This window comes from Nerophis ophidion, linkage group LG11, assembly GCF_033978795.1.
Source record: "Nerophis ophidion isolate RoL-2023_Sa linkage group LG11, RoL_Noph_v1.0, whole genome shotgun sequence".
NCBI classification, from domain to species: Eukaryota; Metazoa; Chordata; class Actinopteri; order Syngnathiformes; family Syngnathidae; genus Nerophis; species Nerophis ophidion.
Genome location: NC_084621.1, coordinates 23569111 through 23583269, shown reverse-complemented (window position 1 = coordinate 23583269; position 14159 = coordinate 23569111). Strand labels below are relative to the sequence as shown.

Here is a 14159-nt window from a genome sequence, read left to right as displayed (position 1 = left end):
GTATTTTGGCCCATTCCTCTATGCAGATCTTCTCGAAAGCAGTGATGTTTTGGGGCTGTCGCTGAGCAACACGGACTTTCAACTCCCTCCACAGATTTTCTATGGGGTTGAGGTCTGGAGACTGGCTAGGCCACTCCAGGACTTTCAAATGCTTTGTTGCCCGGGCGGTGTGTTTGGGATCATTGTCATGCTGGAAGACCCAGCCACGTTTCATCTTCAAAGCTCTCACTGATGGAAGGAGGTTTTGGCTCAAAATCTCACGATACATGGCCCCATTCATTATTTCCTTAACACGGATCAGTCGTCCTATCCCCTTAGCAGAAAAACAGCCCCAAAGCATTATGTTTCCACCTCCATGCTTCACAGTAGGTGTGGTGTTCTTGGGATGCAACTCAGTATTCTTCTTCCTCCAAACACGACGAGTTGAGTTTATACCAAAAAGTTCTATTTTGGTTTCATCTGACCACATGACATTCTCCCAATCCTCTACTGTATCATCCATGTGCTTTCTGGCAAACTTCAGACGGGCCTGGACATGCACTGGCTTAAGCAGGGGGACACGTCTGGCACTGCAGGATTTGATTCCCCGTCGGCGTAATGTGTTACTGATGGTAACCTTTGTTACTTTGGTCCCAGCTCTCTGCAGGTCATTCACCAGGTCCCCCCGGGTGGTTCTGGGATTTTTGCTCACCGTTCTCATGATCATTTTGACGCCACGGGATGGGATCTTGCGTGGAGCCCCAGATCGAGGGAGATTATCAGTGGTCTTGTATGTCTTCCATTTTCTGATAATTTGCTCCCATAGTTGATTTTTTTCACACCAAGCTGCTTGCCTATTGTAGATTCACTCTTCCCAGTCTGGTGCAGGTCTACAATTATTTTCCTTGTGTCCTTCGACAGCTCTTTGGTCTTGGCCATAGTGGAGTTTGGAGTCTGACTGTTTGAGGCTGTGGACAGGTGTCTTTTATACAGATAAGGAGTTCAAACAGGTTCCATTAATACAGGTAACGAGCGGAGGACAGAAGAGCTTCTTAAAGAAGAAGTTACAGGTCTGTGAGAGCCTTGTTTGAAGTGACCAAATACTTATTTCCCACCATAATTTACAAATAAATTCTTTAAAATTCCTACAATGTGAATTCCTGGATATTTTTTCCACATTCTGTCTCTCACAGTTGAAGTGTACCTAAGATGAAAATTACAGACCTCTGTCATCATTTTAAGTGGGAGAACTTGCACAATCAGTGGCTGACTAAATACTTTTTTGCCCCACTGTATATATATACATACATATATATACCTCTCGACCAAGTTTTTTTCAGCTCAATGTGGCTCCCATGGCAAAAAGCTTGGACACCCCTGCTTTAAAGGATTAAAACTCACGTGCTGGCACGACTCGGTGGTGAAGACGGCACACTCGAGCGCTATCGGCCAGCTGAAGCCAAACTGCTTCAACACCGGCTCGCAGCTGGAGCGCACCTGCTCACAAAGCGTCCTGCAGGGCGGCCTGGCTTTCCCCGCCACGCACTCGGGAGTGAAGACGGAGCACAGGAAGGGCTTCATGTGGGGGGAGCACTCCACGTTGGCCAGGACATAGAAGGAATTCAGGTGCAGGCCGGCGTCCTCCTGAGTGCCGTGGCCCAGAACGTTGGGCATGATGGTGTGGGTGTAGGCCAGGCCTTTGCACATGGGAACTGTTATGCTCTGGCACCCCCCTGCTGGCGTCACACCGGAACTGCCACTGGTATCCTGAAACCAGCATCAAAACGCTCATTATTGTGACATCCAATCAAATCAAATCAACTTTTTTTATAAAGCACATTTAAAATTTACCGTAGCCAAAGTGCTGGACAATGGGCAGGTTGAAAGATAATACGAGGACCGAGCAAACAACACAACACAAACAGAACATGATAATAAATAAATAAATAAAAAGGGTTCACAGCAGGTGTATAATGGGGCGCCATTGCAGGATGGATATCACTCAGTGTTAAAAGCCAAGGAATAAAAGTATGTTTTTAAGAGAGATTTAAAAACAGGAAGAGAGGAGGCTTGTCTAACACTCAGAGGTAGGTCGTTCCAGAGCTTGGGGGCAGCAGCGGCAAAAGCTCTGTCACCTCTAAGCTTCAGCCTTGTGTCAGGGACCGTCAGTAGCACCTGATCGGCTGATCTTAGGGATCGAGTGGGGCAGTAAGGCTGAAGGAGGTCGGAGAGATATGTTGGCGCGAGGTTGTTTCGACATTTAAAAGCAAATCCATCCATCCATCCATTTTCTACTGCTTATTCCCTTAAAATTGATTCGATAACGCACAGGGAGCCAGTGAAGGGACGCTAATATAGGGGTGATGTGCTCACGTCTGCGGGTCTGTGTTAGCAGACGGGCAGCAGAGTTCTGCACGAGCTGCAGGCGGGCGAGGGGAGGCCTGGCTACATTGCAGTAGTCTAAACGATTCCAGATAAAGGCGTGAATTAATTTCTCGAGATCATGTCCCGACAGAAGCGGTTTCACTTTCGCTATTTGGCGTAATTGATAAAAGCTTTTTTGAACGACGCTGCTGATTTATTTTTCGAATTTAAAACCGGAGTCGAACTTTACCCCCAGGTTTTTGACACAGTCGCTGAGATACGGGGTCAGAGTGCCGAGGTCAACGTTGGGGGAGGGAGAGTGACTTGGACCGAACAACATGACTTCTGTTTTGTCTTCATTTAGACTCAGGAAGTTAGCTGAAAAGCCAGGCTTTGATGTCGTGCAGGCAGTCAATGAGACGTTGAACCGTGTTATTTTGTGCCATGGGAAAATAGATCCGTCAATCATCGGCATAAAAATGAAATGCAATACCATACTTCCTAAAAATACAACCAAGGGGGAGAAGGTAAAGCGCAAATAGGATTGGGGCAAGGATTGAGCCCTGGGGGACCCCGTGTGGTAGAGGAGCTGTGGAAGACATAAAACTGTCTATTTTTACACAAAAAATCCTGTCGGCTGGGTATGACCGGAACCAGTTGAGGGCAGCGCCCTTAATACCCACACAGCTCTCAAGACGAGTGATTAAGGTTGCATGGTCGACGGTCTCGAACGCAGCAGACAGATCTAAAAGCACCAGGACGACATATTTGCCAGAATCAGTTGACAGGAGGATATCGTTAAAAGCTTTTAGAAACGCTGACTCTGTGCTGTGGAGGGCTTTAAAACCGGACTGGAACAGCTTTGCTGGCAGTAAGTCGGACACGTTTCCAGTGAGGGTCGGACTCCGCCAAGGCTGTCCTTTGTCACCGATTCTGTTCATAACTTTTATGGACAGAATTTCTAGGCGCAGTCAAGGCGTTGAGGAGTTCCGGTTTGGTGGCCGCGGGATTAGGTCTCTGCTTTTTGCAGATGATGTGGTCCTGATGGCTTAATCTGGCCGGGATCTTCAGCTCTCACTGGATCGGTTCGCAGCCGAGTGTGAAGCGACCGGAATGAGAATCAGCACCTCCAAGTCCGAGTCCTTGGTTCTCGCCCGTAAAAGGGTGGAGTGCCATCTCCGGGTTGGGGAGGAGAACCTGCCCCAAGTGGAGGAGTTCAAGTACCTAGGAGTCTTGTTCACGAGTGAGGGAAGAGTGGATCGTGGTTGTGGTGAAGAAGGACCTGAGCCGGAAGGCAAAGCTCTCAATTTACCGGTCGATCTACGTTCCCATCCTCACCTATGGTCATGAGCTTTGGGTCATGACCGAAAGGATAGGATCACGGGTACAAGCAGCCGAAATGAGTTTCCTCCGCAGGGTGGCGGGGCTCTCCCTTAGAGATAGGGTGAGAAGCTCTGCCATTCGGGAGGAACTCATAGTAAAGCCGCTGCTCCTCCACATCGAGAGGAGCCAGATGAGGTGGCTCTGGCATCTGGTCAGGATGCCACCCGAACGCCTCCCTAGGGAGGTGTTTAGGGCACGTCCAACCGGTAGGAGGCCACGGGGAAGACCCAGGACACGTTGGGAAGACTATGTCTTCCGGCTGGCCTGGGAACCCCTCGGGATCCCCCGGGAAGAGCTAGACGAAGTGGCTGGGGAGAGGGAAGTCTGGGCTTCCCTGCTTAGGCTGCTGCCCACGCGACCCGACTTCGAATAAGCGGAAGATGATGGATGGATGGATGGATGGAACAGCTCAGTGATACCATTATCCTCTAAGAAGGGCAACAACTGACTGTAAACAAACTTCTCTAATATTTTGGAAATGTATGGAAGATTAGAGATAGGTCGAAGGTTAGAGAGGACAGAGGGGTCGAAGATCTTTTTTTTAAGTAGAGATCGTACCACTGCATGATTAAACTCTACTGGAACTATTCCAGAAGAGAGGCTACTATTGATAATGTTAAGGACACTTGATATGCCACCTTATCTCACCAAAGAGAGTCAAAATTAGTGATCCGCAGGATGATACTAAAATATCAATAACGCTGATACCAGATATGTACGCTGTAATATCGATTCTCAAATGAATCCTCTATACTTTTGATACTTTAGTGAATTGAGATAGTGTCTCATTAACAGGAAAACAGTGTTAAAAAAGTAACTTGCGAATGATGTAATGTGTCAAAGTTTAGTAGTATTTACATGTTTTCAAATGAAGATATTCATGTAACTCAGGGGTGTCCAAAATGCGGCCCGTGGGCCATTTGCGGCCCCGGCACATTTTAAAATTACGTAAAAAGTGATATAGAGGAGCAAACGGGTGAAATGTAACAAGAAAATGTTGCAATGTTTACTCTAATAACACAATGCTGCCATGCAGGCTGTTTCTTTCTTTAAAATATAATAATGAATCAAAATCAATGTCAGCATGAATTATTGACCTATTCAAGGCTCCAATTACGTCACGTTAAATTTTCCACTTTGAGATATTTTTTGGGGAAAATGTTGCATATTTTGTGTTTGCCATATAAAAAACTGAGCTGTTTTTTTTAAAGAAGGGCCTAAAATGAACAAACAAAAAACATAAACAACAATAAAACTTATAATTGACAGATGGATCTGAAGTTGATCTCGAGATTATTGTGTTAAAAGTAAACGGTAAAAAAATGTATAATTTATTTTTTATTTTGAGTAGGACCCTTTTGGATCCCCAATTATTTTACTGTGATTTGTTTTTTAATGGCATTGCTCAAAAAATAATAATGAATTAAAATCAATGGTGTTATTAGTTATAGACTTTTTTAAGGCTCCAATTATTATATGATCTCAAATATTCCACTTGAAAAAATATTGGGTGATAATATTGCATATTTTGTGTTTTTTTTCCATCAAAAAACAGGGTTTTCTTTGACAAAAAGAGCATACAACTTAAATCTTTTAAATCATTATATTGACAGATGGACCTAATGTTGATCTGGAGATTTAAAACTTGAATAATAACACATTTTTAATATTTTTTTGACCAAGACCCTAAGGGGTCCTTGAGATCAAGCCTGAGTGGAGGCATAAATGTATATTGGTTATACATATATTGTATTGGTTTTTAAAATAAAAAAAAATAAGAATGGCCCCCGCTTGCTTAGATTTTTCAGTCTGCGGCCCTAAGTGGAAAAAGTTTGGACACCCCTGATGTGACTGAATTGTGAATTACTTTTAATGCTAATGGTCGTTCTTAATAATATATTTATTTTAATGCTTTTATTATTATGACCCGAGCAGCGGGGCAAACAGTGCCAGGGCAATGTTAAAATTGTTGTTTTTTTTCTTCTTTACCAAATTTCCAAATTTTTCCACAAAAGGCTGCATACTGAAAAGTCAAAGTATGCGGGGGCCGTTTTGAAAAAATCAAAAAAATCTAAAACAGACATATACATTTACAGACAAAACAATGTGTCTGCTTCATATTAATTATTAGTATTAAAATGTGCTAATATTTTTGCTTATTATTGTTACATTTTTACTGTTGTTTTTTTGTCTGATTTTATTTAGACAAAAAAACTCGAGCTGCAGGCCGCAAATGTCCCCCGGGCCACACGTTGGACACCCATGTTTTATGCGTTTGGACACCTTTTTGAGGCCCCTAACATGCACGAAAAGTCCCCATGTCTTGCAGGCGCGTCATTAATTTGTCATATATTTTCGGGGTCCCAAAGATGACATTTCAAAATTGTCTCTCTAGGCCCCTGCTGCAAGTTTCACGTATCGACACAAAAAAATGGCAGGGGACAAAATGATCAGGAAGTCGGCCATCTTGGTTTTTGTCTGCCGTTTTTCGGTACTTTAACGAACTCCGGCTAGGGACTTTGGTCTAATGAGTCGCGGTTAGAATCACAAATACTACAGAAAGGCGAAAAATAAATCGCAAACTAATTTTGTCTACGCTACAAAATGTGGGCGTGGCATGGCGCCAAACTTTTATCGGAAGGTTTTTGGCCACTTTTCGACTCAAAAACGGGGTCGTACTTTAACGAACTCTTCCTAGGAAAATTTGGCCAAATGAGTCGCCGTTGAAATTACGGATACGACACATAGAGGCGATGATAAATTGCGAACTAATGTTATCTACGCTATAAGATGTGGGCGTGGCATGGCGCCAAACTTGGCTCTGATGGTTTTTGGCCACTTTTCGACTCAAAAACGGGGTCGTACTTTAATAAACTCTTCCTAGGGACTTTGGCCAAATATGTCGCGGTTAAAATTACAGATACTATACATAGAGGCGATGATATACTGCGAGGCAATTTTTCCTACGACATAAGATGTGGGTGTGGCATGATGCCAAACTTTCCTACGATGATTTTTGGCCATTTTTCCGGTAAAAACGGGGGTTGAGGTTTGACAAGCTACTCTTAGGGACTTTGGCCTAATGTGTCACGATTAAAATTTACAGATACCACACATAGAGGTGACGGTAAATTGTGTACGCATTTTATGCCACGCCATAAAATGTGGGCGTGGCATGACGCCAAACATGGATTCAATTGGTTTTTAGCCATTTTTCGTCTCAAAAACGGGGTCGTACTTTAATGAACTCTTCCTAGGGACTTTGGCCAAATGAGTCACTGCTGAAATTACAGATATTACACATAAAGGTGATGACAAATTGCGAACTAATTTTATCTACGCTTTAAGATGTGGGCGTGGCATGGCGCCAAACTTGGCTCTGATGGTTTTTGGCCACTTTTCGACTCAAAAACGGGGTCGTACTTTAATTAACTCTTCCTAGGGAATTTGGCCAAATGAGTCGCCGTTGAAATTACAGATACTACACATAGAGGTGATGATAAACTGCGAAGCAAATTTTCCTATAAGATGTGGGCGTGGCATGGTGCCAAACTTTGGGCCGATGACTTTTGGCCATTTTTCGTCGTATAACAAGGGTTGTAGTTTGATAAGATACCCCTAGGGACTTTGGCCAAACAAGTCGCGGATAAAATTACAGATGCTACACATAGAGGAGATGATAAACTGCTAAGCATTTTTTCCTACGTCATAAAATGTGGGTGTGGCATGGCGCCAAACTTTGCTCTGGTGGTTTTTGGCCATTTTTTGTGGAAAAACGGGGGTTGCGGTTTGACAAGCTACCCTTAGGGACTTTGGCCAAATAAGTTGCGATTAAAATTTACAGATAGTACACATAGATGGTAAATTGTGAACGATTTTTCTTACACCATAAAGTGTGGGCATGGCATGGCACCAAACATGGATTAGATTGGTTTTTAGCCCATTTTTCAACTCAAAAACTGGGTCGTACGTTAATGAACTCTTCTTAGGGACTTTGGCCGAATGAGTCGCTGTTGAAATGACAGATACTACACATAAAGGTGATGACAAATTGCGAACTAATTTTGTCTACGCTATAAAATGTGGGCGTGGCATGGCGCCAAACATGGCTCTGATGGTTTTTGGCCACTTTTCGACTCAAAAACGGGGTCGTACTTTAATGAACTCTTCCTAGGGACTTTGGCCAAATGAGTCACTGTTGAAATTACAGATACTACACATAAAGGTGATGACAAATTGCGAACTAATTTTGTCTACGCTATAAAATGTGGGCGTGGCATGGCGCCAAACATGGCTCTGATGGTTTTTGGCCACTTTTTGACTCAAAAACGGGGTCGTACTTTAATGAACTCTTCCTAGGGACTTTGGCCGAATGAGTCACTGTTGAAATTACAGATACTACACATAAAGGTGATGACAAATTGCGAACTCATTTTGTGTACGCTATAAAATGTGGGCGTGGCATGGCGCCAAACATGGTTACGATGGTTTTTGGCCACTTTTCGACTCAAAAACGGGGTCGTACTTTAATGAACTCTTCCTAGTGACTTTGGCCAAATAAGTCACGGTTAAAATCACAGATAAGACACATAGAGGCGATTATAAATTGCGAACAAATTTTGCCTACGCCATAAGATGCAGGCGTGGCATGGCACCAAACTTTGCTCTGATGATTTGCCACAAAACATAAAACATTAATATCTCAGCTCCACAAATTCAAATCTTGATCATAATTGGTAGAAATAACAACGATGACACTTTGACGAGACACTTTGTTCCTACCAACTCGTAGTGGGTGGAGCCTCGCGGCGAAAACTTCCCCCGCGCCATCACCAATCTAACTCATTTCTGCACTTCAGCTGATCGGAGACGGATACTACACTGATGGGTGATGATAAAGTTCAAAATGTTTTGCGAGTGACAGGATGTGGACGCGACATGGCGCCTAACTTTAGTCTGACGGTTCGCCACAAAACCTGACTGACTCTGTTTCCTATGTTCAGATCTTGATCCTTAACGCTAAAAATTATGACAGTCCGAAGTCTTTTATTTTACAAACCCCTTTTCCACAAACCTGTAAGTACCTTTCAGCATTAATGGTGCCTTCACAGATGTGTAAGTTACCCATGCCTTGGGCACTAATGCACCCCCATACCATCACAGATGCTGGCTTTTGAACTTTGCGTCGATAACAGTCTGTATGGTTCGCTTCACCTTTGGTACGGATGACACGGTGTCGAATATTTCCAAAAACAATTTGAAATGTGGACTCGTCAGACCACAAAACACTTTTCCACTTTGCATCAGTCCATCTTAAATGATCTTGGGCCCAGAAAAGCCGGCGGCGTTTCTGGATGTTGTTGATAAATGGCTTTCGTTTTGCATAGTAGAGCTTTACCTTGCACTTACTGATGCAGCAACCAACTGTATTTAGTGACAGTGGTTTTCTGAAGTGTTCCTGAGCCCATGTGGTGATATCCTTTTGAGATTGATGTCAGTTTTTCATACAGTGCCATCCGAGGAATCGAAGGTCACGGTCATTCAATGTTGGTTTCCGTCCATGCTGCTTAAGTGGAGTGATTTCTCCAGATTCTCTGAACCTTTTGATGATATTATGGACCGTAGATGTTGAAATCCCTAAATTTCTTGCAATTGTACTTTGAGAAACGTTGTTCTTAAACTGTTGTGGACAAAGGGGTTTACCTTGCCCCATCCTTTCTTGTGAAAGACTGAGCATTTTTTGGGAAGCTGCTTTTATACCCAATCACGGCACCCACCTGTTCCCAATTAGCCTGCACACCTGTGGGATGTTCCAAATAAGTGTTTGATGAGCATTCCTCAACTTTATCAGTATTTATTGCCACCTTTCCCAACTTCTTTGTCATGTGATGCTGGCATCAAATTCTAAAGTTAATGATTATTTGCCAATTTTTTTTATGTTTATCAGTTTGAACATCAAATATGTTGTCTTTGTAGCATATTCAACTGAATATGGCTTAAAAATGATTAGCAAATCATTGTATTCCGTTTATATTTACATCTAACACAATTTCCCAACTCATATGGAAACGGGGTTTGTAATTTTACTCGTTTTGAATGCTTTGAAACACCGTTTTCTTGAGAGTTTGAAATAAATATATAACTGTCTGTGATGAGGTGGCGACTTGTCCAGAGTGTACACCGCCTTCCGCCCGAATGCAGCTAAAATAGGCTCCAGGAACCCCCCGGATGAATGGATGTCTTGTATTCTTTACACACTGTTGGCGTTAACGCACTTTTTGTGTCTTTTTACGCATTGAAACCCTGCCTTCTCCGGGTTTTAATCGCACATCTTCAAAGTAATGAACTTTCCGGTACAATTTCTTAAATTTTGATTAATACCGCAAATATTGCCTCAGTTTGCAGTTGGACAACTTTACCACTAGGCGCTGTCAATATAAAGACTTCATGGTAAACACTACAATGTAAAAAAAAACAATAACCTATTTTTATGGTTAATTTACTCTAAATTTCTACTGTAATTTTTCAATTTTTTTTAAATAGGTTATAAAACTGTAGAATTGAAGACATTATCTGTAAATAAACAAACCGCCTGTTATTTTAAGTAATATGCCAGTAATGACAAACTATGTATATTTATATTTTTTTGACAGAAAAATACCAAATTAATTATGCATATCATTTTCTGTTTTCTCAATTTACTTTCAAATTCATGTAAAATTACAGTAATTAACTTTCATTAAATATGCAACTTGTTATATAAAAGTCTATGTCCATACTAACAATCTAACAGTTTTATATGTAATTTTAAGGTACATTTTATTTTTTTAATATTTATATGTATTTTTACATTCAAGTCAAAAAATATATGTAGCCTATACAAAGGTATATGCTCATTCTAACAATTTAACATTTTTCTCTATAATATGACATACATAAGTGACTGCAAGACATACTTGATCACAGCCAACAGCCATGCAGGTCACACTGACAGTGGCTGTACAAACAAATTTAACACTGTTCCAAATATGCCGCACACTGTGTAGCCACACCAAACAAGAATGACAAACACATTTCAGGAGAACATCTTCACCATAACACAACAGAAAAAATACCCAATCCCATGTGTTACAATATACACCCCCACCACCAAACCCCGCCCACCTCAACCGACGCACGGAGGGGGGCGGTGATGTGGAGGGGGGGGGGGAGATTAGTGGGGGTGTAACTCGGAAGAGTCAGCGCTGCATTGGATTCTGGGTATTTGTTTTTTTGTGTTTATGTTGTGTTACGGTGAAGATGTTCTCCCGAAATGTGTTTGTCATTCTTTTTTGATGTGGGTTCACAGTGTGGGGCATATTTGTAACAGTGTTAAAGTTGTTTGTACAGCCACCGTCAGTGTGACCTGTATCGCTGTTGACCAAGTATGTCTTGCAGTCACTCTCATATGTCTAAAAATGCCGTACACATTATGCGTTCAAGTCGGCAGGCTGATGGTTCGGTGAACGAGCGAACGCAGAGGGTGACAAAGCGTTGTCACGGTACGACCATGATATATTTGAACGGGCAAACATCGGGTCAATCCTACGAGACAGTCACCGAAAGTTCGGTAAGTATGCTGTTAGGGCGGGATAGCCATTCATAGAAGGTGAACCCACTTTGCATCAAGTTTCTGCATCCAGTGGCCCCCCATGTAGAGTGAATGTGAGACCCCTGATCCTAAAAAATTGGAAAATATCTGTAAAATAATGGTATTTTTCTGTGGAACTGCCAGCGTTGTCACTTCATTAAAGTTGGTTGATCGTAATAATTTGGAAAAACTCTGTAGAATAAAGGTATTTTTCTGCAGAACTGTTTGCATCGTCACTTTATTAAAGGTGGTTGATCTTAATAATTTACTAAAAATCTGCAAAATTACGATATTTCTCCACAAAACGTTTCATGAAAATTTCTGTAAAAATAATGTTTTTGATCATTATTTGGTTTACAATGTTTTACTTTAATTTTGTGGTTTTCGTTTGGCAGCCGTAGCTGCCAGTAGATGACCGCTTTTTTAGACAATTTTTTTTACAGTGTAAGGTGAGTGTAAAGTCAACCTTTTTAACTTCATCCTGTGCCGTGTCTCCAGTAAATGACTGGTTTTAGTATTTGGGAATCCATGGAAAATTCACTTTTATGTTCCGCTGGATCGACATTGTTCGAGAATGGAAACAGGCACCAGCACCAGACCAGACTCCTCCACCACCATGTGTCGCTAGTGTTGTGCTAGTTGTTTTTTTCATGAGTAAAACGTTACTTTCTCGTGTAGAATTAGCTGCGGTTCTGATGCCGTCATGTGACATACAACAGGGGTGTCCAATCTTTTTCTGCTGAGGGCCGCAGACTGAAAAATCAAAGCATGCTGGGGCCATTTTGATATTTTTTCCTTTTTAAAAGCAATGCAATAGTTGTTTTTTTTTACCTTTATGGCTGTCCTCAAGTTTGGTCCCCGGTCTCCAGAAGGGTCTCAGTCATAAAAATGTTAGAAATAAGTCAGAAATTATTATTTTTTTCATTTAATCCTTGAATCTCGAGATCAACTTCTAGTTCTGTCTGTCATTATAAAAACAATTTAAATTGTGTTTTTATGTTTATGCCCTTTATGTCAAAACCCTTATTTATATGGCAAACAATAAAACTATGCAACATTTTCCCCCAAAACATTTCAAAGTGGAATATTTGATGTGAAGTAATTGGAACACTAAATAGGTCAATAAATAATAACAATAAAAAAAGAAAAACAATAAGTGTTGAAAAAAAGCTAAATGTATATTTATATATTTTTTTAACATTTAACGCTGAAGTCTGTAGATCTCTTGATAATAATAATGATTATAATTTTTTTCATATTTCTTTGTTTGTTTGATGCCCTCCAGGCGGTATTGCATCAAAAAGCGACATCAGTGGGTAAAGGATATCACCACAAGGGCTTGGAAACACTTCAGAAAACTACTGTCAGTAACTACAGTTGGTCGCTACATCTGTAAGTGTAAGTTACAACTCTACTATCCACAGCAACAGCTATTTATCAACAACACCCAGAAAGGCCGCAAGCTTTGTTGTGCCCAAGCTCATCTAAGATGGACTGACGCAAAGTGGAAAAGTGTTGTGTGGTCTGACGAGTCCACATTTCAAAACTGTGGACGTCGTGTCCGCCGGAACAAAGAGGATTGTTCTAGGCACAAAGTTGAAAAGCGAGCATCTGATTTCACCATATTCGGTCCGTAATTTCATCACAAGGTTCAGAGAATCTGGAGAAATCCCTCCACGTAAGCGACACGCCTGTGACTTTCCATCCCTCAGGTGGTACTGCATTAAAAAGCGACATCAGTGTGTAAAACATATCACCACATGGGCTCGGGAAAACTTCAGAAAACCACCCTCAGTAACTACAGTTGGTCGCTACATCTTTAAGTGCAAGTTACACATCTACTATGCACAGCCACAGCCATTTATCAACAACACCCAGAATGGCCGCCAGCTTTGTTGTACCCGAGCTCAACTAAGATGGACTGACGCAAAGTGGAAAAGTGTTCTGTGGTCTGACGAGTCTACATTTCAAAACTGTGGACGTCTTGTCCTCTGGAACAAAGAGGATTGTTCTAGGCACAAAGTTGAAAAGCGAGCATCTGATTTCACCATATTCGGTCCGTAATTTCATCAAAAGGTTCAGAGAATCTGGAGAAATCACTCCACGTAAGCGACACGCCCGTGACTTTCGATCCCTCAGGTGGTACTGCATCAAAAAGCGACATCAGTGTGTAAAACATATCACCACATGGGCTCGGGAACACTTCAGAAAACCACTGTCAGTAACTACAGTTGGTCGCCACATCTGTAGGTGCAAGTTACACATCTACTATGCACAGCCACAGCCATTTATCAACAACACCCAGAAAGGCCGCCAGCTTTTTTTGTACCCGAGCTCAACTAAGATGGACTGACGCAAAGTGGAAAAGTGTTCTGTGGTCTGACGAGTCCACATTTCAAAACTGTGGACGTCGTGTCCTCCGGAACAAAGAGGATTGTTCTAGGCACAAAGTTGAAAAGCCAGCATCTGATTTCACCATCTACGGTCCGTAATTTCATCAAAAGGGTCAGAGAATCTGGAGAAATCACTGCACATGAGCGGCAAGCCCGTGACTTTCGATTCCTCAGGTGGTACTGCATCAAAAAGCGACATCGGTGTGAAAAGGATATCACCACATAGGCTCAGGAACACTTCAGAAAACCACTGTCAGTAACTACAGTTGGTCGCCACATCTGTAAGTGCAAGTTACAACTCTACTATCCACAGCAACAGCTATTTATCAACAACACCCAGAAAGGCCGCAAGCTTTGTTGTGCCCAAGCTCATCTAAGAGGGACTGACGCAAAGTGGAAAAGTGTTCTGT

The 14159-nt window shown here is 42.1% G+C and overlaps 1 protein-coding gene across 2 annotated transcripts in view; it reads right to left on the bottom strand.

The window, feature by feature from the left end:
• Positions 1 to 14159, bottom strand: part of LOC133561830 (atrial natriuretic peptide-converting enzyme-like) — a 34242-nt gene that overhangs the window by 15311 nt on the left and 4772 nt on the right. For both annotated transcript variants that reach the window (XM_061915420.1, XM_061915421.1), the window contains exon 3: positions 1381 to 1746. In XM_061915420.1, coding sequence (XP_061771404.1) covers positions 1381 to 1746 — 366 coding nt within the window. The remainder of the gene's footprint in view (positions 1 to 1380; positions 1747 to 14159) is intronic.